General features: G+C 35.7%; 1 protein-coding gene across 3 annotated transcripts in view; it reads left to right on the top strand.

The window, feature by feature from the left end:
- Window positions 1–26,338, top strand: part of CACNA2D3 (calcium voltage-gated channel auxiliary subunit alpha2delta 3) — a 391,160-nt gene that overhangs the window by 195,617 nt on the left and 169,205 nt on the right. For all 3 annotated transcript variants that reach the window (XR_007628662.1, XM_050312820.1, XM_050312819.1), the window contains exons 10-11: window positions 2,884–2,973; window positions 7,009–7,122. Coding sequence is in view for 2 of the 3 variants with exons in the window: in XM_050312820.1 (XP_050168777.1) it covers window positions 2,884–2,973; window positions 7,009–7,122 (204 nt within the window). In the remaining variant the exon portion in view is untranslated. The remainder of the gene's footprint in view (window positions 1–2,883; window positions 2,974–7,008; window positions 7,123–26,338) is intronic.

Here is a 26,338-nt window from a genome sequence, read left to right as displayed (position 1 = left end):
AGCGGTTGGGTAATTAGGAGCTAACCTGGAATTGCCCTGTCAATGGATTTTACATGGAATGATGCTTAAATGCATTTTGCAGATGTTATGCACATTCATCTGTTCATGTGGGTAAACTTGCCTGTGACACACCAGTAAATACCACTCTCCCACCTCACACATGCCTCCTGATTTTGTTTTTTCTTTCCTGCTTTATATGCCAATGTAGTCTATCCACAAATCTGATAAATCTTTGCCAAGTATGTCTCAGGAACAGTTGGAGTTACAGCATGCACAGATGAGTATGGGAACTAATAGCAAAGACTTGCAGTAAAACTGACAAAGAAATCTGCAGCAATGTTGGACCCATTAATGATGCTTTTCTTTAGGAAGCTCCCCCTTTTCAGACAATTAATAGCAAATATCATGATTTTCCAATGTAACTGTATTATCTCTGCTGCACATATCAGTTGTGAACTGTTCCCTCTTTGTTATCAGTGGAAAGTCCTTTATTCATAGGTGTGAACCCATGGTCTTGTAACCCCATCTAATTTGGGTATTCCTACTCATCATAAGTGGTACCTTATTCTTTGAAATTATAAATAGGCTCTAATAAAATGCGTCTTAAGCAGAAATAGATGTGAGAATATGATTTTTCATCTTTGGAAAAACACTATCAGTATCCCCCATTCAGTAAACCCCTTTCTGCTTCAAAGAGGCATTTTGTAACTGCCCCTAGGACGGGAACCCATTTCCTGATTCCAGGCCCATGGGATGTATTTGTTGGTTTGTTTCTGACTTAGAGGGTCCTAACAAAGTTTAGAAAATGTAGAAAGAAAAGGAGAGAAGAAAATCAAAGAGATTTGCATACATGGATTCTTACCAGATGTTGGGCTCACTGGGACTTTGTGGTTCTGACAGTGGACAGCGTTTAGAAACAAACGGCAGCACACAAGGGTACAAGACCAAGAGTGTGCATTGCTGGTGTTCTAGTTTGAAACCTTGTAGGTACGTGCAAAGAATTGTCCTGGCTGACACGCACAAGTGGATTTGTATCCTCATTCTCTTCATCTCATGTTTTTCAGACACTTCTACATCATCAATACCTCCACAGCTGAACGTGTCTGTGCTTCCTCACTGCAATAAGACACAACCTCTGTTGAGCTCTGACCCTATAATTTTGTAATCAGACATCAGCGGCTGATTGTCATAATTGTGTGCCTAATTTGCATTCAGAATTACCAAGACTATGCATGTCAATTAGGTGTATGAGTCCACAATTAGATACTGCACATTCTGGTATTGCACATGGAAATTAAGCATACAGTTGCCCGGTAATTGTGCACACAGTTGGACAAATATTCAAGTCAGACTCCAGGAAATTCAGATATTAGTCTGTAAGGGCTCCAGTAGGATATTAAAGAGAAGCTGAGATGAACCAACATTGTGCAGTTTATTACTAAAAAAAACTCTTTAAGATGTAAAGTTTAAAATACACTTTTTGACTCATGAAGAGCAGGGCACTCCTGGGTTTGGGGATCTGTTTGATTCCTGAAAGTTATTGAAAGTGGAATTGAGGTGTATTTTATCTTATTCTGAAATCCCTTGTTCTTCAAACTGATGTTTTAGTGGTTAATGTCCTGCCCTGACATTTTTTCACTACTATTAGGACTGGAATACACTTTTCTGTTTTGCAGTGCTTTTGTAACAGAAGAAATTACTGAGTGGGAGTTTGGAGAGATGTGTGGGCAAGCTGTAGAGAAATTTTGAGAAGAATATTAGTTTGAAACTTTGCTTTTCTCACACACAGATAATGCAATGCTTTTTTAAAATACCTTTTCCAGTACCAAATAAGGCACTATAACATGGCTGGCAGAGCATTGTTGAACATGTCTGAAATGGGGGGAAAAAAAGTGTTTGAAATTTGGAGCTTTTCTCCTTACAGATTTTCCTTAAGACAGCAGCCTGACAGGTTATAGTTGTGTTGATAGTACGCCCTTTAAAGTCACAATAAGGTACCTCTCTTTGAGAGGGTAAACAAGCAACCTCTCTGAAAGTACAAGAGGATGTTTTGATTGTTTGCTAATAAACAGCCTGAGCCAGATGTAGAGTAAACAGTCTGATGAAGCCATTCTTTGTGCTGCCTGTGACATAAAACATGATTTGTTTTGGCACGGATCCAGTTAGTGCCACACGTTGAGGGCATCTGGTATGATAAGGCAGGGAAACAAAGAAGTGTTAAAACTTGCATGTTTTGTGATTTTTTTTTCCAGTGGACATAGAGTGCTTGAAATTCTCAAAAAAAAAAAAAAAAAAAAAGACAAGACAGAGAATGGAGTTGGTTTAAAAACAAATTAAAAACTACAAAGCTCTCCAGTCAAAGACCAAACCAAACACGCATTTGGGTTTTTTTTTTTAACCTTTTGCAGAATCACCTGGTAGCATTTGTTTGTTCTGAAGCCTGTAGGCAGAAAACATTGTTCTTTCTTTTATATTGATAGTGTATGTAATAATTTTTTACCACTTTTACTATATTGTATCAAAAAAAAAAAGGGCACTATTGTATTTCTTCACATAACAACAGTATACTTTTCAGAACCTGTATAAATAGAGCTGTGATGGGAGAAAATATTTGTTCTTCTGGCTGATCATGTGAACTGAATTATACACTGCAGATTATATAATTTAGTATTAATTTTAGATAATCTGTTTATGCTGCATATTCATTCTTGATAATGCATAGGCATTGTGATAATAATGGAATAATAGTTTGAAAGAATATAAGAATTATTACACAAAGTGAGAAGATATGGGTACCACTAAACAGAAACACAAAAAAATTGATATCAACAAGTATGTTGTGACAACATATTGACAAATAAAACTTTCATGTTCATGTTTCAGCATTTCAGGGAACACCTCGACAAACTTTTTGCAAAAGGAATTGGAATGTTGGACATTGCTTTAAACGAAGCTTTCAACATGCTCAATGAAGTAAGTTCATGTTTTTCAGATTTACACTGGGGACACCTTGCCTGCTGTTAAACAATTTTAGTTTTAAAATAATAAATTAGAACTCAAAATTGTGGTGGTAGCAATATATTACTTATAGAGCAAGAATTCTATATAATCTATATATGGTGGAATATATAAACAAATGTACCTTTTTATATGTGTATGTTTTAAGTTGATGTATTTTGTCTCTATATATACACATATACATACATGTGTCATAGTCATAACTAATGAATTAATAGATTATAGAATAAACATTGAGCTGGCCAAAAAGTATTTTTAGAAACTTCATTATTATCACTCATATTTTACCAGTGTTGTTCTGGAAAGCAAAATTTCAGTCAAAAATACAGGTACCTTATCCCTTTTTTCCTTTTTCTTTCTTTTTTCTTTTCTTTCCCCCACCCCCCTTCTCCTTTTTCTTAAGTATAATCAGTTAGTCTGCTGGAAGTTGAAAAATCTCATCTAAACTAAGTAGCAAACTGTCTTTTGATTGAAGGATGTACCTTGCAAAGCAAACCTTACACCAAAATAGTCTCCAGAGGGTTTTTCTTGACAAGTGTGCCTGCCTTTACACCGTACGTTTATAGAATAATTAACGGTTCTAATGCCTTTGTATTCATCTTGAAGGACAATATTGATCAATTCCTTTCCAGGCATAAAATTCTCAAATGAAAAAAGGAGGATTTTCCTCCACCCACTGCTCGTGAGTTCAGCCAGGCAGTGTGGAACTAATGCCTTCATGTGGCGCACGCCAAAAACGGCACTGGGAAAAGGTGCATCAAGTAAAGAACACTCCAGGTTATTTTAGAGAGTTGATTAAGAATTGTAGGCACCAAGTTTAGTCTTAGGAACCAGAAACACAGCAGTAAATAGCAGCAAGCCTCAATGTAAGAGTTGTTCTGTGCTGGTCTCCCAAATCTGGGTAAACTGAAAAAAAACCCCACATTACAGACAGTTATCAAGAGTACATGAAATGATAAATGTTTTGTTTTATGTTGTTTTAAAATCTGTGAGGCAACTGAAGTTATAACAATAAATGTGGTATAAAAGTCTCATTAGATAAACTGATAATTTTGAGAGCAAGCGGAACTGGCATCCCCTGTACTGAATTGGACCCATGAGAGAGATCTGTAAGGTCATGATGGGTCATTGCTACATGTGTGTTCAGATCTGTGCAAGGTGGTATATTGATTGTTTCTATTTATACTATATAAAAAGAAGTGTAGTAGGTTCAAGCCTTCTTGCATGTAAACTTTCAGAAATGCCAGCATAAAAATCTTTTCCATCATACACAGGCATATCAGCAAAGTCTCTGGGAGTTTCTGCTATGCAGTTTAGCCTAGAAAAAAAGCTGCTTAATCTTTCCTTACAAGAGCACAGCAAACCATTTCCCACTTTTTTTCTACAGGATGTGACCTTCGTATGTCAGAAATCTATTCTTGTTAAAGTACGGGTTAGCTAAGGATGTCTTTCCTACATAAAAAAATAAAAAAAAAAGAAGTAGGAAGGGGGGAGGGGGGGAAGGAAAACAAAGGAGAAAGCTTTGTGTTACACAAATAGTCTATTAAGATTTTGGTTGGATTTAAGAACGGTTCAGGGGTTACACTAATTAAACTCAGTTAATTTTCCCTTGCAAATTACCTTTCAGTATTTGCTATGGTTGTTAAGATTTGAAGATGGTTGATACTGATATCTTTGAAAAGCATGTTTAAAGATCCACTTTCAAATTCTTTCCAATCATCAATTTGTGCAGTGTACATTATACAATGTAAGAATGCAGAAGTGCTCGGTACAGTAGTCAGGCCCCTGCTATGTCATGTGACAACTGCAATTATCCCTTTTGGTGACAAATGCACTCTTTGCGGTGATTACCTTTAAAAAACCCATAACCAATTAAATAAAATTCAGTGACATTTCAAAGACTGTTAATCACAACCAAATGCAGTAAATGTCAGGATGCACTGAAATTTTTTCAGCTAACTGATGAATCACTGACTTAATTGTAGTTCATCATAAGGCCCTTGTCATTGTTATTATTATGGAAAACATTTTCATCACTCTTGCTATTCAATAAAATTAAAGTTTTAGACAAATATGAGAAGATATTACTCATCAAAGTATTTGAATTTAATCTCATTCTTCAAAATATTCAGATAAGTATGTAGAATAATGCAGATGCACACAGAGTGATGTTTTAAAATAAATGTATGAAGGCATTCCCCCCTCATTAATTTTTCTTTTAAGATACCTTGTCACTTTCCAAATACCTTGTCCCTGTGAAGAACATATCCCTTCAGAAAGCAACTTCATCTTTATGAGAAAATATGGAATCTAAGATCATGAAGGAATCCCACTTTAAAATTTCTAGTTCTAGTTAAGACTGGAAAAACTGCCATGAGTAAAGAATTTTGTGGATAGTCTGCCCTGCAAGTATCACAGATAAGGGTTTTCAACCAGCCACTGACCAGAATGTACCTAAACACACATTAGTTGCCCATTAAGAAATATTTTACTGAGATTCATTTTGATCAAAAAGAAACTGATCTGGGGGAGAAATGCAGGTGATAGAAATGATTGTTGAATGTGGGTGTGATTACTCAGATACAGAAATGTGAAGGCAAAAGAAAAGAGGACAGAGCACTGCTGGAACCCACCATCCACCCTTTCTACTGCAGGCATTTCTACAAATATGAAATTTTTAGAAGTTCAGAACTTATTTTTAGAGAAAGTGACTTTAAGAGTTTTGGAAGAACAGTTAATATATAAGGGTGAGTAAACTGCTGAAAGCTTAAAGACAGAAGAGTTACTACACCAAATCAGATCATAATAATCCAAATAATTTTTGATGAATACAGAAATGGTCAGAGTCCCTGCAAGGTAATTCATCTTTAAATGTAGGTACTGCTTCTTAAATGGGACCACCTTATTTTGGGCCACAACCAGGCTGGTAAGGTGGGCCAAGATAATTTTGCTTGGTTTTGTCAACATCAAGAGAAAGGGTATAGGATGAGGCCTGACCTCAAATTTGATAATACACATGAAAACTACATGGGAAGAGAATAAAAGGAGATTGTTCTTTCATTAGTATGTATTCAACTTCTAGCCCAGTCTGTAGAGTTGTTTGTAATATCCCAGTTCATTGATCTTTTCATGGATATTTTTAAAGTGTTCATATATAACAATTAAAAATCAAATAATTTTCCAATCTTGCTTTTCTTTTTTGCTAAAAGCCAGATGTTTCACCTAGGTTCATTAAATATATAAGTACGCAGAAAAATAAGAACCTATTCCATAACTGAAACAAATGGAGACAATGGATTCAAAATCAGAGCACCAGCTCCAGAGTCAAGAGATAAAAGCTCATGTTATGACTCAGTCCAATGTGCCTGCTCTTTGACAGGAGAAAATCTCATTTTTATAATGATGAAATTTCCTTTGCATATACCAAAGGATATGTTAATTGCTGTCTAAGTACCTGTGCTAAAGTGCTGCTGTTTATGAGCTTGAATTGCTTATATATATTAATTTTGAGTAGTAGGAGAATTTCAAAATACATAAATAAGAACTTGGTTCTCCCAGATAAATGTTTTATGGAAAACAATGTGTAGAATGTAATCCTGAGTGAATCTGAATGCCACATGAGTAGTCATATGTCTCTATGAATTGTGTATCTTCTTTGCAGAAAAATCATCACTCATTTATTACTTCTGTTTTAACTTGTTCTTTTAAAATGACATTTAAGTCAAACCCCATATAGATGCATCAGTACTTACTATCTATATAAAACAGGGGAATACAGTTTCAATTTGGGGAAGTGATGTATTTGTGTATGTTTCTTATTTTTCAATTCAGTAAGAACATAATATCTATGATAAGATGTTTTCAACCTGAATATTTTCATCTACTACTTATAATACTAGAGATTTCACAAATATATGTTTATTCAGTGTGATCCCATCTATCTTCCTTTAACAGGAATGTGCTGTACCTCATGATTGTTTCCTTTCACAGTTCAATCACACAGGACAAGGAAGCATTTGCAGCCAAGCCATAATGTTGATCACTGATGGGGCTGTGGACACATATGATACAATATTTGCAAAATATAATTGGCCAGACAGAAAAGTAAGTACATTATCACCTTTATTCGATGGAAAACCTGACGCTTCAGATCCAATATAAAGAGCATGTCTATTGAAAAGTCAGAAACAATCTTTCTAACAATCTAAAAATGATTTTGGATAACTGGATGTTTCACTAATGACAAAAATTATGTTTATATGATATTGCTCGAGGATAGAGATGGCCTTTTACTGTAGTAATGAACTTAGGTTCATTAGATATTTAGGCACTATTTCTCTCTAGGGTATGTTTTTGAGCATTATATAATCCTTCCCCTGTGAGACATCATTAAACGAGAATATTTTCTCATTTCTCCCAAAATACACTTTAATAATTCAGTGCTTTTTCAAGCTAAAGATGGGTAGGTACTGTGGACAGTGACTGACTGGAGAAAGAGCAGATGTAGTACTCCATATTTTTAATTTCATTATTTGTCAGAGTGAGGCATAGAGTCGGCAATTGGTAAGATTTTATAAAAAATTTATTTGCTTCCGTTGGTCTGTATAAAGAAATTTGCTCAGAACTAACTTTCCTTGTTATAAAACTTATAAAACTTGTGAAAGTTTTGCAGTAGTGCAGAAACACCCTTTTCTGATGAAGAAGTTCTAGTAGGCCTTGTATCCGTATGTGAAACAATTTCCTCCTACACTTTATCTTGTGCTAAAGCAAGTTTTGAACTATTTTAGGAAGTTTTTGTAGTTTAAGATACCTGCCATGTTACATGCCTGTGAAAACAACAACCAACTCTTTGAAGTGCAATTTGAGCAAGCAATCGATTAATCTCAATGTGCTGCATGGAGGTTCTGTGTTTTGTGGGGAAAAAAAAAAAAAAACCACACCAAAAAAAGTACAGTAGTTTTAATTGTAGGTTTTAGCTCTGCTTCTCTTTTATAAAGTTCTGTTTGTTTTCTGTTCTCTCTTCTCTTGTGTACCTGAACTAAACCTCGTCTATTAACAATTAATGAGCAAGAGAAAATGGGAAATTGGTGACTTTTCTTTTTACTGGTCTTCTAAAAATGTTATGCTAATTACTGTCATTTTGTGGAGTAAAAATTATGTGCAACCATTCTGTTTTCTGTTGGGTAAGAGGTTATTATTCAGAGAATGTAGAGTACTGATTAACTGCAATCTGAAGATCTATTTTGCTCTTCAGATACCTTGCTAGTTCCTCTTATGTAACTTTATTCTCTAAAAGAAGAAAGTTCTTTTTTTTTGTGATTTTACCAGGATGTACCATGAAAAATGTTCTCTTTGAAAGAATGTAAGGATACCTTGGTATTTCTGCATACTCTGAGGAGACCTTTAATACTTTTTGTGTGAATTGATGTTCGTAGAAATGCCTGATAGCAATTTAGTCTACATAGATTTGTTAAATCCTTGTTTGTATTTATACTTATTTCTGAATGTTTTTTGAGAGAAACAAGTCAGCTATAACCTGATTGTGAAATTACTGTTTTAATAGCTGCATGTTCAGATCAGAAATGTTTATAAACAGCAGACAAAAACTTTTCCTCCGTCTTTTTTGAGTAATTTCCAAATGTTTGCACACACCTTTATCCCTATAGAAATGGTCTGAGAAATTTTAATTTCAGCTACAGGCTTCAGTATTTACTCTTAATACTTTAGTCAGTTAAATCTTGTAGTGGTTCAGGATTTCCATGATCAAATGATGTATGAAGAATTTTCATTAAGCAATATACAAATGTAAAGAAATAAAATTTAAACAAATTAAATAGAGCATATGAGCAATATGACTAAATCTAAATAATCTTTGGAGTTTCAATCAGTATTTCTGGCACCTTCTCAATCCTAACAATTTTATCTCTTTTCCAGTTTTATTTATGATTGTGTGACTTTGTTAGCTCTCTTTTATGAAAACACAATGTTGTCCCACTGGGAAGAGGGCTTAAGAGTTAAAGTCTCATGGCCAGTCCTTCTGCTCTTATTCAGTGGGATCCTATCTAATCAAAGTTGTTAAGTCCTCAAATGTTCCATGAGAACATTTTGCTTTTTCTATCAAACACTGATGTCTAAGGAGATTCACAGAATCTCTCAGTAGGATGTGCCTCTGATGTGTTGTATTTTCTTATAAGATGAAGTTAGTTCCTCTCTTAAGAAGAGACCATGGGGAGACTCCTCTCTATCATAAGAAATCAGTAAGGAAGGAATTCTCTGAAACAGTCAGCTAAGTTATTTTCAGAAAACCATGTGTTGTATATCTTTCATGTGTAAATCCACAGCTATATCTGAGATAACAATACTCAGCACAGCTGTTGCAAGAAGCAGCAGGGCAGGTTTCCCTTGGGGAATATTTCTGCAAAGGCCCAGCAGGAAGAATCCTACCTTGTTTAACAAGGACATGGTGTTTAGGGAGCAGCTTTTAGTTCATGTGCAATATTCCACACAGCTCTATAAAAATATTTAATGTATTAATACGGCCTTCTAAATTGCGTATTAGAAAATATGCAGGGGGAAAAAAAATCAAATCACTGTCGTCTTTTCAACCTAAAATGTTTCAGTATGAAAAATGTAAAAGATTTCCATATGTGTGCTTTAATGCATTAGAGCTTTCGATGTTTTTATAGGATTTGTTGTTCTAGAAAGAAAGACTTACTCAAAATGCAATGGCCTACATATTCCTACATATTGGCAATTTCAGTGTGTCTAAAATTTATGTATCCTGTGCACTTCACATTCACTGCTTTTGCATTACACCATCTTTCTTCTCTCCAAAGCTGTTTTTTTTGTATTTATAAGTTACACCTTTGAACTGCTTAACAGGTTATTTTAGTAACATTTTTTGTTCTCTATTCATCAGTGTATTGCCTTTTCATCTTTCTTATCGTTTATATTTTTCCTGCATTTTGATAATGGGGTGGACAGTGATGGAAAAGGTAATAGCTCCTAATTGAGGTAAGTTATTAAGTTTCTGTTTACCTCAATTACCCTGTCAGCAGAGTACCAATTCCAGTTATAAATTATCTAATGTTGGATAATATTAAATATGTTATCATTAGTTGCCACAGAAGCATCTTCTCTTATAGAAAGGAAGAAATTCTTCATATAAATGTGAAAGCTTTACCAGTTTGTGGGTGACAACCTCTAAAAATGGAGAGTGAAATGAACTGTCAGGATGTAAATATCAGTTCATATTTTCTTCCTTTTCCCAAACCATTTCTATATCTGTAAAAGATAATATTAAAAACAAACCAAAAATCCCAACGATGTAAACAGTGATAGGAGCATTTTATTACATAGTATTGTAGATGTATTCTGCCTGAAAACTGATTAAAAATCATCTTCCTTATGATAAGGCATTAAGTTAGAATTTTGTTACAATGATTTTTAAAAGGAATAGTATGGCCCTGCTAAATCACCAAAGTAGCTTAAATGAGTCAGTTGGGTTTTTGGGGGTGAAATCAGCCTGATTTTTTGTATGAGCTAGAGACTTATTACCATCCAAAGACTATTTAAAATTATCTTCTGGACTGTTTCCTTGAAAGAAGAAATGCTTTCATTTTACTGATTTTTTTATGAGTCTCTATCTTCCTAAACAAAAAAACCCACTTCTCCACGTTTTCCTAATATCTTCTGCTACTTAAAATGTAAATCTAGTAGAAGCTGTTTTCATAACATACTATATTTTATTTACATGACTAAGTCTCTGAGTTGGTAATGTTTATTTCCTTAAGGAGCTGATGCTCACACATTATAGATGAATTTGTGTTATTTACATAATTTTTCTCATTCATGAAACCTAGATTCAGTAAACTTGTGTAATTCATTCATGGCAACTCTGTCACATGAAATACCAGAAAGAGAACAATTAATCTGCAAGAGTAAAGACATCCACACTAACATATAAAAGCCCAGATTTTCTGCATGTAGCAGAAATAAGTATTTAAAAAGAATAGTACCAAGAAAGTGTTTGTTTACAATTACAGCTGAAATGTAGTTGCAGTAATTTTATTTTTTAAGGTCCTTTTTCAGGAGAAAGCCTTTTAAGTCTCCAAATATCTTTTTTGAGGTCAGTTGTAACAGAGTCATGCTTTTACTCTATATTATTATAGTTTCTGCTATTATATTCAACTGCACTACTAGAAACAAGCAAAATACCTTCGATATTTCATTAAGAACCTTATTCTAGTTTAAAAGGATGAAAAGACATGAAGGGGGGATGCAGGCAGACAGATAGACTTGACTACAGGACAAGATTACCCCTCAGGTTTGCTCCCAGAAAGTAGTACCACTAATTTCTTTTCTTAAATAACACAGTCCTAGTTCCTTCCTGTTGGAAAATTCCAGCAAGTAGCTAATGGAAAATTCAAGGAAGATTAATCTTGCAATTGTTGCTGAAATGCTGTAGCACATAAAAAAAATAAATTACAATGAGATCAGAGATATTCCAAAGCTTCAAGCTCTGTCATGTTCTCAGTTGAAAGCCATTTTAGTCGCTAATTGAAAATTAGTCAACTTTGAAGAGAAAGTGTCTGCGTAAATATTATTTTACATATTTTGACATTTTACATATAGCAAGACTCTTCTCAGTATGTTGTAATATTGCAAAGGAAAATAATACAGTAAATCTAGTTGTATAAACGTATCAGGAAACACTTTAAACCCCTATTGACTCACAACAACTTCATGAATCTTATTTTCTTATGATCCTGTTTCTCCACTGGCTAAAAAGACCCAGTGCCTCCACATACTGCAGGTTTTTTTCTCTCCTCCATTTCCCCACTGTTTTTATGTGACTATCAAGTTCAGTACTTCTACAAAGCCTGTCTACTCGCTGTTCTGGGGAAGCCCAAAATCATTTTTTCCATAACCATGATTCAGAGCAGAGTCTGAAATCACCTTGAGATCAAGGGGAAATAAGTATGTATTTCAGTTTGGATACAGTCTTCTAGCATTCCTGTTTCATACGGGTTGATGCAGCATTTAAGTGGTCGAGAAAGATGTCAACTTTCTGACTTTTTATGACTTAAAACATCCAGAAATAAACGTTCTGCTCCCTGAGCCTGAGAGCTCTTTGCTTCATGACGTCGTACTAAATGCAAAATCTGGAAAAGAAAGCAAAAGAATAATTTAATCAGTTGAACTATATCCCTCCCTTTGGTTTGTCTCTAAGTCTGAGAAGCATTTGCTTTCATAATTATCTGGAATAGCTATATGCTATGGCAGATATATGCAAAACCAGAAGCACTAATCCCTCACTACGTAGTTAAGTCAAATGGAAACCAAAAACCCACCTAAAATTTCTTCACTTTCTAGAAACAAATCCAGCTAGAGAAAATCTGGGATAAAAATACCTCCATATTCAGTTACTTTGTTAGATATTCTGCAGCCTTTCACTTTCTGGGCAAGTAACAGGGAATAGAACTTCATCTGTCTGTGTTCCATTATCTGAGGCTTCTGGGTAGAATTAATTTTGTGTGGCACAGAAATATTTTCTTTATCCTTATGAACTATTACAACAAGGTAGAGATTTAAGGTGGTTTCTATCACTTCTAAAGTTTCAACTAGTGTGAATATAAAGTGTAACTGCAATAGCATCTTTATTCCAACTGCTAAATGATTGTGATATAGAAAGACCTAACAGCTAATGCTGCCTGTGTCTGAATGGAACTTTTGAAATTACAGTATAAATAGTTCCATGACTTTTAAGTGTTTATACCTGCTCTTACATCAGCTTCACTGGAAAAATTTCACAGTCTGGCAGGTCTCTGTATCTATATACAATACTTAAAATTATAATTGAATCCAGAGGGCAGCACCTAAAAATTTGCTGGATTTAGATTTGATTTCATAATAGTGTATTATATTTGCAGACAGTAATAATCGGTTGGTAACTCCTTAGTTATGTGGGACTTTCATGCATACAGGATCAGTATTTATAGTACAATCAATAATATATAGCATTCTTAAATTTTTAAGAAAATACTTGGTCATTACTGGTAAGAACTGGTCACCTGGTCACTAAAGCTCTTAATTTCAATCTGTCCATTTATATTAGAGATCTACAAAATAAATATTTATCTTTAATAGCTCTGCTTTTTTTTTCAACTTGGAATCCATTTAGTCAGCTTATTTAGTTGTAAACAATCTACTGGTTTCAACTGCTGTATATGAAATGGAAGTCTGAGCTTTGGGTATATGTAAAATTGCCCAAACATTTAGATCCTTCTATGGGACAGGAAAGAATGCTTTCCTTACTCTCTTTTAACAAAGAAAGGTGAAAACATGACATGTTTTTGGTTCCTTTGTCTGAAAACTACCCTAAAGAAATCGATGGATGCTGAAAACAGGCTACAAGAGAATGAGTGGCGGTGCTGTGGCCTTGCGTTGGTGGCAAATCATCTTCTTTGTGTCTACTGTCCAAAAGGTTTCAAACCTTTTTGCACATTTTTATCTAAGTCTGTAGCTGAGGAACCTGCTGATGTTGGCAACACAGAACATTAGTACAGCAAATTGAATGTCTTGTGTGCAATGTTGTCTGGATGTTATTAAATTGATTTTTTTTTTTTTTCTGAAAAGAGTGCTGTACTTTAGAGGTGGATGTTATTACTGCTCCACAAACACTATGCTTTATTATTGGTTATGTCAAGAACAAAAGGTGGTCCAGACACTTTATAGGCCTTTCAAGCTATGGCATAACTTACATTAATTACTTATCTTTTTAGTCTCCCCTATAGTATGATGAAAGAGGGGGTATGAGATCAAACAGAAGTTTTTTATTTTGGGATAAAGAGAAGAGAAACAACTCCTCTCAGAAATCCTGTAGTCCTAGTTTCCTGCCCCATCTGCAATTGGTTTTTTTTGGGAAAAAAAAAAATTAAAAAATGTTTTATTACACATTATTACTTCTCCCTTTTAAAGAGAAGATTAGGCTGGTAGGTTCCTGTTTCAGTGAATGTTTTTTTGGTTTGAAGTATCATAATGCTGTCTACAAGTAGTAATAGTATTTTTACTTGTATTCTTTAATGTGACACCCAAACTTATTAAGACCTCTTTTCTAGTCCAATTTCAATTTAGTTTGCCAGGAGGAAACCTTTTCTGCAGCGCTTAAAATCAAAAGATGGGGAGATGTTTTTTGCGAAGATAAGGTTAATTAAATATTATCCTCAGGGTATGTGTGGATTGCCAGAGGAAGGATTACTGCTTCTTGTGTACAGAGTCCTGTGGTTGGCTAGAATCATAAGGTGGCTAATGCTTTCTGATGTTTGAGGAATTTTATATGGAATGATAATTTGTACACAATGGAAATGCATATCCAATGTGCCATTACCATGCTAACGTTTGTCATATGATCAGAAATAGATACAGAAGTAAATTAGTGATGGGTCACATACAATACCTTATAAACAGCAGGCAGTGAAATTGGAGAATAATCCCAAATCTCAAATAGATTGTCCAAAGCACTCTTTGGAACTCATGAGTATCAGTAACACAAAAATAATTCCTTTTCCTTGTAAAAAAAAAAAAAAAAAGAGAGATAATTTTTTTGTAGTATGTAGATAGAGTTCCAAAATTTAAGATAAAATATGTGTCCATAAAATGTCCCTAGATGACTACAAGTCACTATTTGCATCTGTCATAATACTCCTTATCACTGAAATATGTGGCTGACAGCCATTGCTAACAAGAGAGACCAAAATGTAATAAGCAAATATCATAAGAAAGTGTTATATTATGGATTCTGTTTATTAATTCAGAAAAATTAGTATATATAAAAAAACCTTCACCTGATATTTTACATGCTGTAAGGTCTTAATTTTCAAAAACTCTGTTTTTGTGAAGTTATTATACCAGAAGCAAGGTGGTTAAAATAGGCATAGTAATTGCACAGATATGCCTGTTTTGTTCTGTGGACTATGTCTGTCCTTGAGGTAGTGTTTTATGTGAAGAATTATGTCATCTTCTTGAGGAAATGGTGAGATCATTTATTTCTTGAAGTTCTTCAACAGCACGATAAAAACTGTATTTTAGGTTGTGTGGTTTAAACTGAGCAATGCTGCAATTATACTAAAAGCCAAGATTCAGTTCAGACTGCTTGTTTTTAATTACTTCTCTTTGTAGTGTATGCATCTTAGACACAACAGACAGAAAAGAGATGCTGAAGGCTGTCAGAGCTGTTCTGTTTTAGGTGACTCTCTGCAGTCTCTGTAAAATATCAGGAATGTGTGTTGTCAATTGTGAGTCACCAACAGAAAGGTGACCATAGCTGCATATGTGAAACCCATTTGGCTGCATTTGACAATAAAGAGGTAATATAATCTTCCAATCAATTATTTTGGATTAACAGTAATAAAAAAGTAAAAAAAAAAAAGAAAAAAAAAGTAAATAGTAAAAAATAAAAGATATAAAAAATAATAAAAAACATAAGGTTATGTTGGATGTCTTCCTAAATCAAATGTTTAAAGTTTGGCTTTTGGAAGGAGTTGAAGTAATCTGAATTTGTATTAAAGGTTACGTTAGAGGAGAGCTGTGGTAAAAAATAAGTCGATGCAAGAGACCAAACTAGGGATCTGTTCACTCATTTCTGTTTCCTCCCCCAATAGCCTGAGCCAAGGAGATGTACAAGCTTGCTTGCTCTATAGGTGTGTTCCATTCTTTAGAGCACAAGATACTAAGTGATAGCTTTTCACTGACTTTACAGATAGGGAAGAGTGTAAAATTCCTGTGCTTTAAAAAGCTGACCTTATGGTGTTTTAGGCCTGTTATAGCTTTTAGAATATCCTGCAATAAAATTTCGAGTTTCTGATTATTTATTTACTGTAAGGTGAATCAAACACAGTATTATGTAGTGAAGAAGCATTAATAGCAGTAGAGATTTTTTTATGACTTCCAAGAATGGCTTCAGTTCCATGCAGAAGTACAAGCAGAGGAGACAGTGCAGTTGTGAGGCTTAAGGGGAAAATGGGTTATTGCATCTTTTCCTAACCACTAGGTCAGATCCATTGCTAGTTCTGGTGAGGTCTGGCACTTCCACAGCCTGTAAGCAATTGGCAGATACATTGGAAAACTATAGACCAGCACAAAACCCAACTGTTTTCAAACATTTTCATCTGAGTTCTGAACTATATTTCTACCTAGTTTGTATGATCCATTCTTGGTTCATTCCTGTATCACTTTTCCTTTAATGAAATCTTCATATACTTCTATTTTGTATAACTCTCACTGCATTAAAATAAGCCATAGTGTGTTGTTTCGTTACACACTGAGACTTTAACTTGTGCTGGATATTTACATTAAGTTGAGAAGGTTGGTAAATTGCATGTTTAAATATCAAATCTCAAGAGATGTTTGGAAAGGGAATGTTACAAAGGGAGGAAGTTAAATGTTTGGTATAGTATTCTCTTGCTGGCATCTCATTACATATAGTGAATGGTATTTCTTGCTCATTTTTCTCTGAGAGGCCAAATTCTGCTGGTTTGGAAGTATAACAGACGTTGTTTATATGAAATTATTATTCATATATACTATTTTCCCAGGGTACCTCTGTTATCCTTCGTGGTGTCTGGCTATAGAACAATTCCACAATGAATGCACATATATCAAGACAGTACGAGAGATTCATTCCATGCAGGGCTCATATATGTCTAGCTTAGTATTCATTTCAGTGAAGCACTTACATATGTGAATTATTACATCTCTGTAACCAAAGCAGTGGATTCAGGCATACATTAAAGCTCTTTACTGAATTAAGAACTAAACAAGTTATCCAAACAATCCCATCTTTAGAACTCTGTTGTGGGTCTGCTGATTCTTTCAGAGTGGTTGACTCTGTAACTTTGTTAGTGGTTCTGCATTTTATAGAATACCCATTTAGAGCACACTGTTTGTTTATCTCACTATATTTATACCTATTTTTTCTAAACTGGCATAACAGCATTAACTGCGTTCTGAGACTTCTGCAAAACACGGCAGTCTCTGTAGATTTAACTTTTGTGTTCTGTTCCCATGTGCAGACATCTGCTGCAAAACTGATAAAAACCTATTCTTTTCTGTGAGGTTCTAAATGCCATCATCCCATAATCCTCCCTACTGCCCCTGCCATAATTGTCCCTGTGCAGAACTGACAGAATGAGATTTGCACATCTGAATAAATATGTTCTCTTTCTGTTGGATAACATTGTGCACTGATTTCTGTTAAGATTTCAGTTCAGTCACAGAGGTTTCCCCTTACGAGTTCTTGAAAGCCTTTTACTGGATTTTAACACTGAGGCTGAGTTTAGTGCATTGTTAGAAGACAGAAGTCTTTATTCTGCCATCTTATGTCATTAGACATTCATATCTTGAAGAAACATGTAGGATTTTGAATCATCTGGGACTTGTTATTGAAGAAGGCTTTAAAATCCATTGTAGTAGTAAAGTGTATATGCCAATGGCTGCTGTTCAGCATGTTATTATGAAAATAGGAGCAGCTATAAATACTTACAAAGCATTTTGAAACGTATGTTATACTGAGATTCATAAAACAGAACACCTACAGAGCCTGGACAATTCAAGACAGAAGCCATTTAGGGTTTGTTTTTGTGGAAAATCGGTTCTCTCTCACTGTACGGTCCAGTTCCTTATCTCTTATGTTTCAATAGGATCTGGAAATACTCAGCAGCTTCTGGTAATATTTTTATGTTCACATCACCTATTTTTAAAATAAGTGGAAACAAACTATCCTTTTTTGAGGAAAAATGTTGCCACAAACACCCTTGGAAAGACGACTGCTCTCTGTTGTCAAGATGCCTAAAGGAAAATTTGTGAAGTTTGCATGAATGGAGACAGCAGACATATCTGCTAGGCAAGGTCCTGGGCATTCCTCTTGGCAAGAATAAAATTTTAGAATTTTAGAATACAGCAGTTTTAGAATTTTAGAATACAGCAGTTTTTCCAAGAATATTTTATCAAATGTATTTTACATTTATTCATTATTTTACATCTATACATTCAGTATTTCAACCTTTGATGAGGAAGAATTCTTTTGGTTCTTAAAAATGTCGGAGGCAGTATCAGGTATGGTCTCTTTCTGTACTTTTTAGTTGATTTAATCATACAAGATACTAATAAAACCGTGAAGAATGTTTCATAAGTATAAAAAGCAAAAGATGGAATAATATTGGTCTTTCAATGAATCGTTTTTATTTCAGTCTAAACCTTTAACTCTTACTAAACAAATACGCGTTGTCAATCAATAAACTGAAATATATATTCGGTATGTCAGATAGAAAGCAGTCAGCTTGTTTTCAGCTCCTGTCCTCCTAGACTACTTCTTTCCCAAATAATAAACAAATCATTGCAAAAAAGGAGTAGGTGCAACCTATTGCAAAATATGAAAGACCATCTGAAGGATAACTTCTGCTATTTTCTAGATCCACCTGCCTAGTAGACTTGCCAAGAGTAAAAAATCAGGCCCAAAATTACAAGGAAAAGGTATAATGGAAGGAATAGGAGAGGGAAGGAAGGAAGAGGAAGTAAATGAAATTAGGAATCAGAAGGGGTGTTCTCAGACTGCCTTACACAGATTTCTTTCCTTCTGGGATAAAGTTTTCTGTGGTATTGCATGGAAGGCTGGCTGCACAGAGCTGTGAGTTACCAACACGCACAAGCCTATAAGAAGAGTTACCAAACTGTGGACTGGTGCTACTAAATATGATTTTCCACAAACTGAGTATAAAATTTGGGATTGCAGCTGACCTCCCCTTCTCATGTGCCTTATGCTCCTAGAGACCTGAAGTCTGGGTATGGGCTACTTGCACTAAATCATTTATTCAGTATTCCAATCTACCTCTTTTGAGGTGCTACTTTCCCCAGATTTTGCAGTACCTACAAACATCTACAGGCCTGAGAATGACTGTTTCATTTGCTCTGCAGTAGGTGTGTAGTTGTTTTCAATTAATTTTGAAAATTAAGGGAAAACTTCCTCCACAGTTTGTCTACTCTATTAATTTAATCTCCAAGAGCGAAATTTACTGAGTATACATTTATTGGGTTTGCTCTTACTGTGAAACAGAAAAGGTTGAATTTCCCATAAAATGAGAGTTTTGTCTAAATACTGAAACATCTGTGGCAGGGATGGGTGAAAACTGTAAACATTTGTTTTGGCTAAATTTGCATCACATTTAGGGGGTGAGTTTTCATAAAATATTCACGCTATCAAGTTTTATAGGCACAAAAAATTCATGGAAGACGAATTTCGTCCTCTGTGCAAAAATGACTTTGGTTAGATTATTTTTCTGACTGTCTATTTCTTTTCACTTACAGTTGAAAAAAAGTCCCTCATCGGTTCACCAGTTTGAGGGAGCACCATCAGTGTAACATTTTTGCTGTTGTAGTGCTGGCAATTTTGAACAGAGACCACAGAACGTGGCTAGAGAGTAGGGATAGTCTGAGATTCCCGTTTTTTTCTAGTGTAGAATTTGAGTCTGATCCTATGGTTTATGTTGTATTGGAAAGGCATAAACAGCCTACAACTCAGAAATTAATCTGGATTTTTACTATGGCTAAGTTCTTTTCCCCTCATTCTCCCAATACCTCTGTTCTTGTGCTGTCGTGTCAGCATTACTTTGCCTTTGTTCTGTGCCATGTTGGGAACACAGCCAGTGACATCATCCTGCCATTGTGTGGCAGGGATTCGTGAGGATCTAAAAATCTCTCTTCATAGCTGTGAACTCCTCATCAGGGGAGTTGAGGATGGTTTTAGTATGTTGTTTCTGTCTCCACTGGGTCTTTATTCGGGACATCCAATATCCTAGCTGGGTGTACCTTGCTTTATTTACCAGAAAATCTGTGCTCTCAGCTGTGCTGTCCCTGGAAGTCTGGCGCGTGGGCAGCACACACTACCTGAGGTCTGATCAATAGAACAATACTCTGTGTTTCAGCTCTCCTAAAAGAATTTCTTTAGAAAATAGCTCTACTTTAAAAGATCAATAGGAATTTTCTTCTCTGTCTCCTACACAGGGGAGAATATTTGCCAAGGCAAAAGATCCCGTTAGCTGCCTTGTGAAATAAGTTTTCCTTTTCTTTGCTGGAGGAAGTTTATGGCACTGTCTTGTGTGTTATTCAGTGCAGTCCTGTCAAAAGGAGAGGCTATCTCCCTAACTTAGCATGAATTTCATGATGAGTAGTACCCACAGTACTTATATAGCAAATGGAACTGTTAAGAATTTTTTTTAAAAGGGTGACAGAACTTAGTCCACAGTGGAAGCTTAGCAGTATTGCTTACTAATGATTTTAACAGCAATGATACTATAATTCTAATAATGGTCATGGTAATTTTTTAAAATATTTTGATTCACTTAAGCAACCAGAACCAAATTTGTGCAAAATATTCAAATGTCTACACAAATAGCATGAGAAAACTGTGAGTACAGAGGGTTTAGCACCATATCTGATAATACTGAATTTTTGGCTAAAAATTGTACTGGCTGACTAAGTACATTTTGACATATGGCACCCCATTTTGAAGCAAACTGTTTTATTTAGGCTGACCTAAATTCTCCTTAAAAGGCCATGTATGGAAACAAGTGATGAGCCAGACATCTGAGGATGCCTTTGTGGTGCATCATGTTTGTGCAATTTCAGACAGAAAAATGCACTTGGCTCTGAATTTGTGTGCAGCAAGAGTGACAACTAGCAAACCATTAGATGAGTATGATTGGTGGGGCTTTCCTTATAGTTTTAACAGTGTTATATACAATATTCAGTTGTATTCAAAGGTGCTCTGCTTGCATTTTTTTCAAAATTCTCAAAATTTGTTTCATAATAAAACCATTCCCCAAGTTAGTAGACATGGCTAGAGCGAGGTCAGGCCATTTTTGGTGACATAGCAGCAAGGATGTAGGGAATGTCTTCTTACCCCCCTGCCGCTTCACAGCCTTCACAAAAGCAGCTCATGGTGTCTCTTCTCCAGGGCAAAGAGATGACAATCATTAATCACTGGTAACCAGTCAGAACATACTTCTCAGTTGACAAATACTGAGCCTTTAAGGAAATTAGCCAATTCCTTCCCTGAATCCCTCTGTCAGACTCCTCAATCCATCTAGGGAACTGTCTGATAAGTATTGTGCCACACCAACTTTTAGATATGCTCTTCTGTGCCAAAGACTCACTTTTATAACTCCTAAATATTATCTTTAAGGCTCTCTGCTTAGCAGGGGTGGAGAGGGTCTGCACATGATGTAAACCACCAGGGACTCTCAGGAAAAGGAAAGGAATACAGCAGAAAAGTGCCCACACTGTGTGAAAAAACACAGCTGTTTTTGCCAAGGGATGGAGGTAGATCTTGAGTTCAGTTCTAAGGTGTGGTAATGTTGCCATCTGCCATGGATTTTTCAGATTTCATTTTACTGTTTTTTGTTTTATTTCTGAGAGGTTTTTCCTGGTAGATGTCAATGGTGGAAGGTGTCGATGTGATCTTGCTTGAACTGTGTTTTTGTGGAGACAGGAGGAGGAAAATGGCAGATGGACTTCACATCCTGGCAAGGTTAAGATTGCCATTCACATAAGACATTATTGGCCCTTTCTATATAAATTCTGTGCAAAGTTTGTACAGTGACTCCTCCACCTCTAATTATACAGGTGCACAGTACTCCAGAACATTCTTGGGAGAGCAGTTGACTATAATTTATGGAGTTTCATGGCAATTGTTTCTTTTTTGCTGCAAGGGGCACTGGTAAGCTTTGGTTTCTCTGAAGCGAAATGCTCATCGTAGCACCCTCTGGGAAGCCATGACCCTGAAATAGGGCTGAATCTCAGTGTAAAATTCAGTTGAAATAACATACAGTCTTGCAGAAAACAATCTAGATAATTTTCCTTCATTTAGTGAGAAATAGATGAATGAATGGTTTAGTTATGGTTTGATTTGCTTCTTTTTAAGTGTTGGAACATTTAATAGCCATAAGGGAATAGTAATGTAGAGCAAGCCATATAGGTATGTTACAAACACTGCTAAAGAACTTTTTATTTTCTACTTAATGTACAGATTTAACCTTTCCAAAAGAAACTGGCTCAACAAAACATGCATCTTTTCCTCCGTTCTCCAAAGTGACTTATTAACGGGTTGTTGAGTGGCAAAAGAACCTGGTGCTCATTCCCACATTAATATTTAATCAAGTGCTAACAGCACTACAGTATCTACACGATCCAGAGCTGCTCAGAGGAGCTGTGTCAGTACAAAGTGTACTTGCCCTCTGAGTGAGACTGGATTATGAAAATAGAAGCATAGACAAGATTACTGTGCCATCATAAGCAGATATCTTTGTGCTTTTATTTTGCTCAATTAATTCTGCTGATATTTGCTCTGTGGGCTCTGTGGGTTTAATCACCTGTGCAGTACTGCTCAGATTGTGATATATTTCCCACTAGGGAAGTTTCTTTCATGGCCTGGCTTCTTGCAATACGTTTTCTGAAACACCATTCTGAAAAGAAATTTTTAAAAATTGGTTTATGTTGGGAACGTATGTCTCTAAATTCTGGAAGAGGTACACAAAACATCAGTGAGATTTTAGAAGGAGCTTTTGAAAAACACTGTAATTTTATAGATAGATATTTACATTTATCCTCTGTGTTGATTGAATATAAACATAACTTATTAGACGCTTTCTGAACGTGTAAAAGAGACTTGAGTATGTGTACAGGTTTGGACTCAGTTTTAAGTTGTGCTGTGCAAACTTTGCGGGGTTTTTTGTTGTTTTGGTTTATGTTATTTTGGTTTTTGTTATCATTGTTGGGTTTTCTTTTGGTTGTTCTTTGTTTCATTGGTTGCCTTTTTATTTTTAACTACACGATGTGAGATCTTGCAGCTTGATGCAACTGCCCCCATGTTCCTGGCTGGAGCACTTACTTGCCAAGAGAAATCTGTGCCATTTTAGTAGTTATCCAGCAACCTGGGCATTGGGTCCCTCAGGGACAGTGCCACAAGCAGCACCCCTAGTGAGGTCACTGTAAATTTAAGCACCTTACCACCACTGAACCATTTTGAATGCCAGCAAGCAAAGCTGCAAACAGAGCTGGCAGAACTGGAGGTACAGCCTTGCTGGCTCTTTGTGCCTGTGTTAGAAGCCCTTTGTCAATGGAATATTAAATTATTCCTGTGTTGCTGAAGTGCTCTTTACACGCTCTCAATGTGCATTAAGTAGCTGATGTATTCTGTTCAAATAATGTGTCCCCTTGATGGCAGACACAAATAAGCAGTTCTAGTGTTTCTTTGAGGCTTGTTTGTTGTCATAAGTAGCTGTAATGTTTTAGGAGTGTTGTACTGTGCTAATTACAAAAGTTGGAAAGATCCACAATACAAATATGTATCTGGAATCTGGACTACCTAACAAAATGTAGGGCTCTTAAAACAACCTAGAATCTTCCAAAATTGGACAGGGAATTGTCTCCCTTCAAGACAACTTGAATTTTAATTTTTCTTACCCTATGATTTATAAGTCTCTATCATAATCTCAGCACTAATTAAATAGAATCCAAGAAGTGCTAATATTTTATTGTAATTATCAATTCCATTGCATTTTGCCTGTCTGCACTGTATAAATTTCACCAAAAAAAATGGAAGAAATTCTTTTATGTAAACATGTCACTGTCTAATCTCTTACATTTTTTCCTACAGCTGCTGCAGTCTGTGCTGCTTGTATGATTTTTTGTGACAGTAGTGGCAGAAGCTGTTAATAAATTAGGCCCATAGCCTCTTGATGGCAGTGTATTTCCTTCTTGAGTTCATAGGCTTTACAGAACATTTATGTCTCATTACAGCCAGTACAGCAGTTTATGCCCTAATAAATCAAGGGAGCTTTGCAGAGATGATCTTGACAGTAATGAATCTTTCTGTTGGCATTTCCACTTCACAGACACAAATAATGAAGCAAAACTGCCCCATCTGGCCACTCAGTAAGAGTCAAATCACAGTGGGAAGCTGTTTTCTCAAGCATGACAAAGGTCATTGTGTGCAGCAGGAGTGAGCGATAGCAGGTTGTGCTGTGAGTGACAGTGTAGAATGAAGCCATTTGTGAGCTTTTATCATTATAATTACATTTATTAGCTGTGCTGCCAAGATTCAACCCGCCCTTCTACCAAGTCTGTGTGCTCTTGCATCAAAAGCTACCTTAACTGATTTGTGCAGATTGTTTGGAGAGCTGTTGGTTAGTTATTGCACATAAAATTGATTTAATCAGCTCAATCAACCATTGAAGTGGTATTATTAAAGTCTCACACAGTAATAATTTTTAAATAATTTCTTCAAATTTACTGCCTTAAAAGAACAAAAACTGCCAGAAATGCTGTATACTAGTTAGAAACTAATAGATGCAGCAGGTTCACTCTGCTTTAGGACATACAGCAGAAATGCAGGATCTGTCATCTCAGATTGGCTGGTGGGTCCACCAAGCCTTCTGTCTGGCCTTTGGCTGTATGTGAACAGGTGATACTTCCACCTGTTATAAAATTCTCAGTTTCTGGGACTTTGTTGATATACTGTTCACTTGTTAATAAAGTCCTTGCAGCACAGAACTTGGATATGCACCAAGAATCTGTGAAGATTTTTCCGGGGCCCTTCACAGGGCATCTTCCCCATTCTGGATGTCTGCAGCTCTACATAAACAGTACCACAGCATCTCTGTTTTAAATCATATTTTTCCAATTTTGATCTTTTCCTGCTTGGTAATACTGCTGTGTCTGATTTCTTCTTCTGCAAAGATAAAGCACTTGCTCCTGTTTTAGTCTGGCATTTGTCCACTGCATCAAACAACTGAATTGAAGAGTTTTTCTTCTGTTGGGAAGGAGTTTGCTTTAATTTGTTAATTTTCTTTTATATTTTTTTTTCCCACCTATTTCATGCCCTCTTCCTTCCTTTTCTGTAGCATGTCAGTCCTGCACACGTGCTGTGGTAAGGAAAGGCTGGTGCAGTGTTTAACACTGCTGACATTCTGAACAGAGCCACCACGTGTCACTGAGATGTCACCCTGTCCCCCACAGGGCTCAATGCTCCTTATGTTTTGGGTTTGCACGCAGCAGACCTCAAAGGTCTGTAGGTGCACACAGTCACTGCACTGCCTTGGCAACATTTAAATTCCGAAATTTTATTGTTTCTGGAGGCATAAAGTCAGCGAACTAATTTCTATTCACACGTGGCAATTCTCCCTTCACCTACAGCACAAGTTTGTGCTGTAAAGCACGGATGTATTTACAGGCTGTGTATTGAGGGATCACTCATCCTTCTCAGGAGGCAGGAATGCAGATATCCATTCTCTATTAAAAACATGGCACAACAGGGTTTTTTATTTGGAAAATCAAAAGCTATTTTTTCCAGTTGATATTTTACAAGAGTTATGTTGCAGATGGAGAATGCAATTGCCTGAGTACACCGATGTTTTTCCTTGTCTCTCCTGATACCGTCTCTGTTTGGGAAGTCTTTTCTGATTCAGGCCGTCATCAAAATTCCTTTTTCTTTCTTTTTTTTGCCTAAAAAAATATTTTTTTTTTCATTGTGGGTTTAGTTGTTTTTTGTTGTTGTTTTTTTTTTTCCCCCAAAGACCTCCAACAGTCGTATTTGTATTCAGATTTATTCAAATTTATTCCAGAGCAAAGTAATTTTTTTGCAGGACAGAAGGAAAATTAAGTTCTGAAATTTCTTTATAGTGGCAGCATGCAAACTTTCCCAATTTATACAAGCAATGTAAAGCTTCAGGCAACCTTGTTGCTCTTTAAGAACAAGAATCAAACATACAAATCCTAGGCTATCTGTATGCTTTTCCTGTTCTATCCCTTCTTTTTTTTTTCTTTCCATAAATGAACACTGACAAGTTGAAAGATTATACCTTTCAATTGCTGTCTTGACAGATATTTATCTGTGGCTGTTATTTTGTCTGTCTTGTGATGGGAGTCACTACAAAATTTCACTACTTTTGTGCCAGCATCTGTGAAATGCAGGGAAGGAAAAATACTTTTACAGTTTTTGTGTCATAGCCACAATTTGATTGCTGATATACAAGCTACCTTTTGTAGTGCAGTATCGCTTCAATCTGTTTTTTCTGTGTTCTTGTTTCATTTGGTTTTATTCACTTAGTGCTGATGTGCTGGCCTGTGTGAAATGTATGGAATTAGTGATGCTTTTTTCATCAGCTGTGAAATAAGCTGGTTATGAAGTCTCTATGTAAATTCAGTTACTCTTTTTCTTAGTTCTTTCACTTTCAAAGTCGAAAGAAAAGATCAAAGAAAGTACATA

The sequence above is a fragment of the Myiozetetes cayanensis genome, unplaced genomic scaffold (assembly GCF_022539395.1).
Source record: "Myiozetetes cayanensis isolate MyiCay16 unplaced genomic scaffold, myiCay2020 scf18, whole genome shotgun sequence".
NCBI lineage: Eukaryota > Metazoa > Chordata > Aves > Passeriformes > Tyrannidae > Myiozetetes > Myiozetetes cayanensis.
Note: the sequence above shows the minus strand (reverse complement) of the source record. Positions and strands in the feature narration are given on the sequence as shown.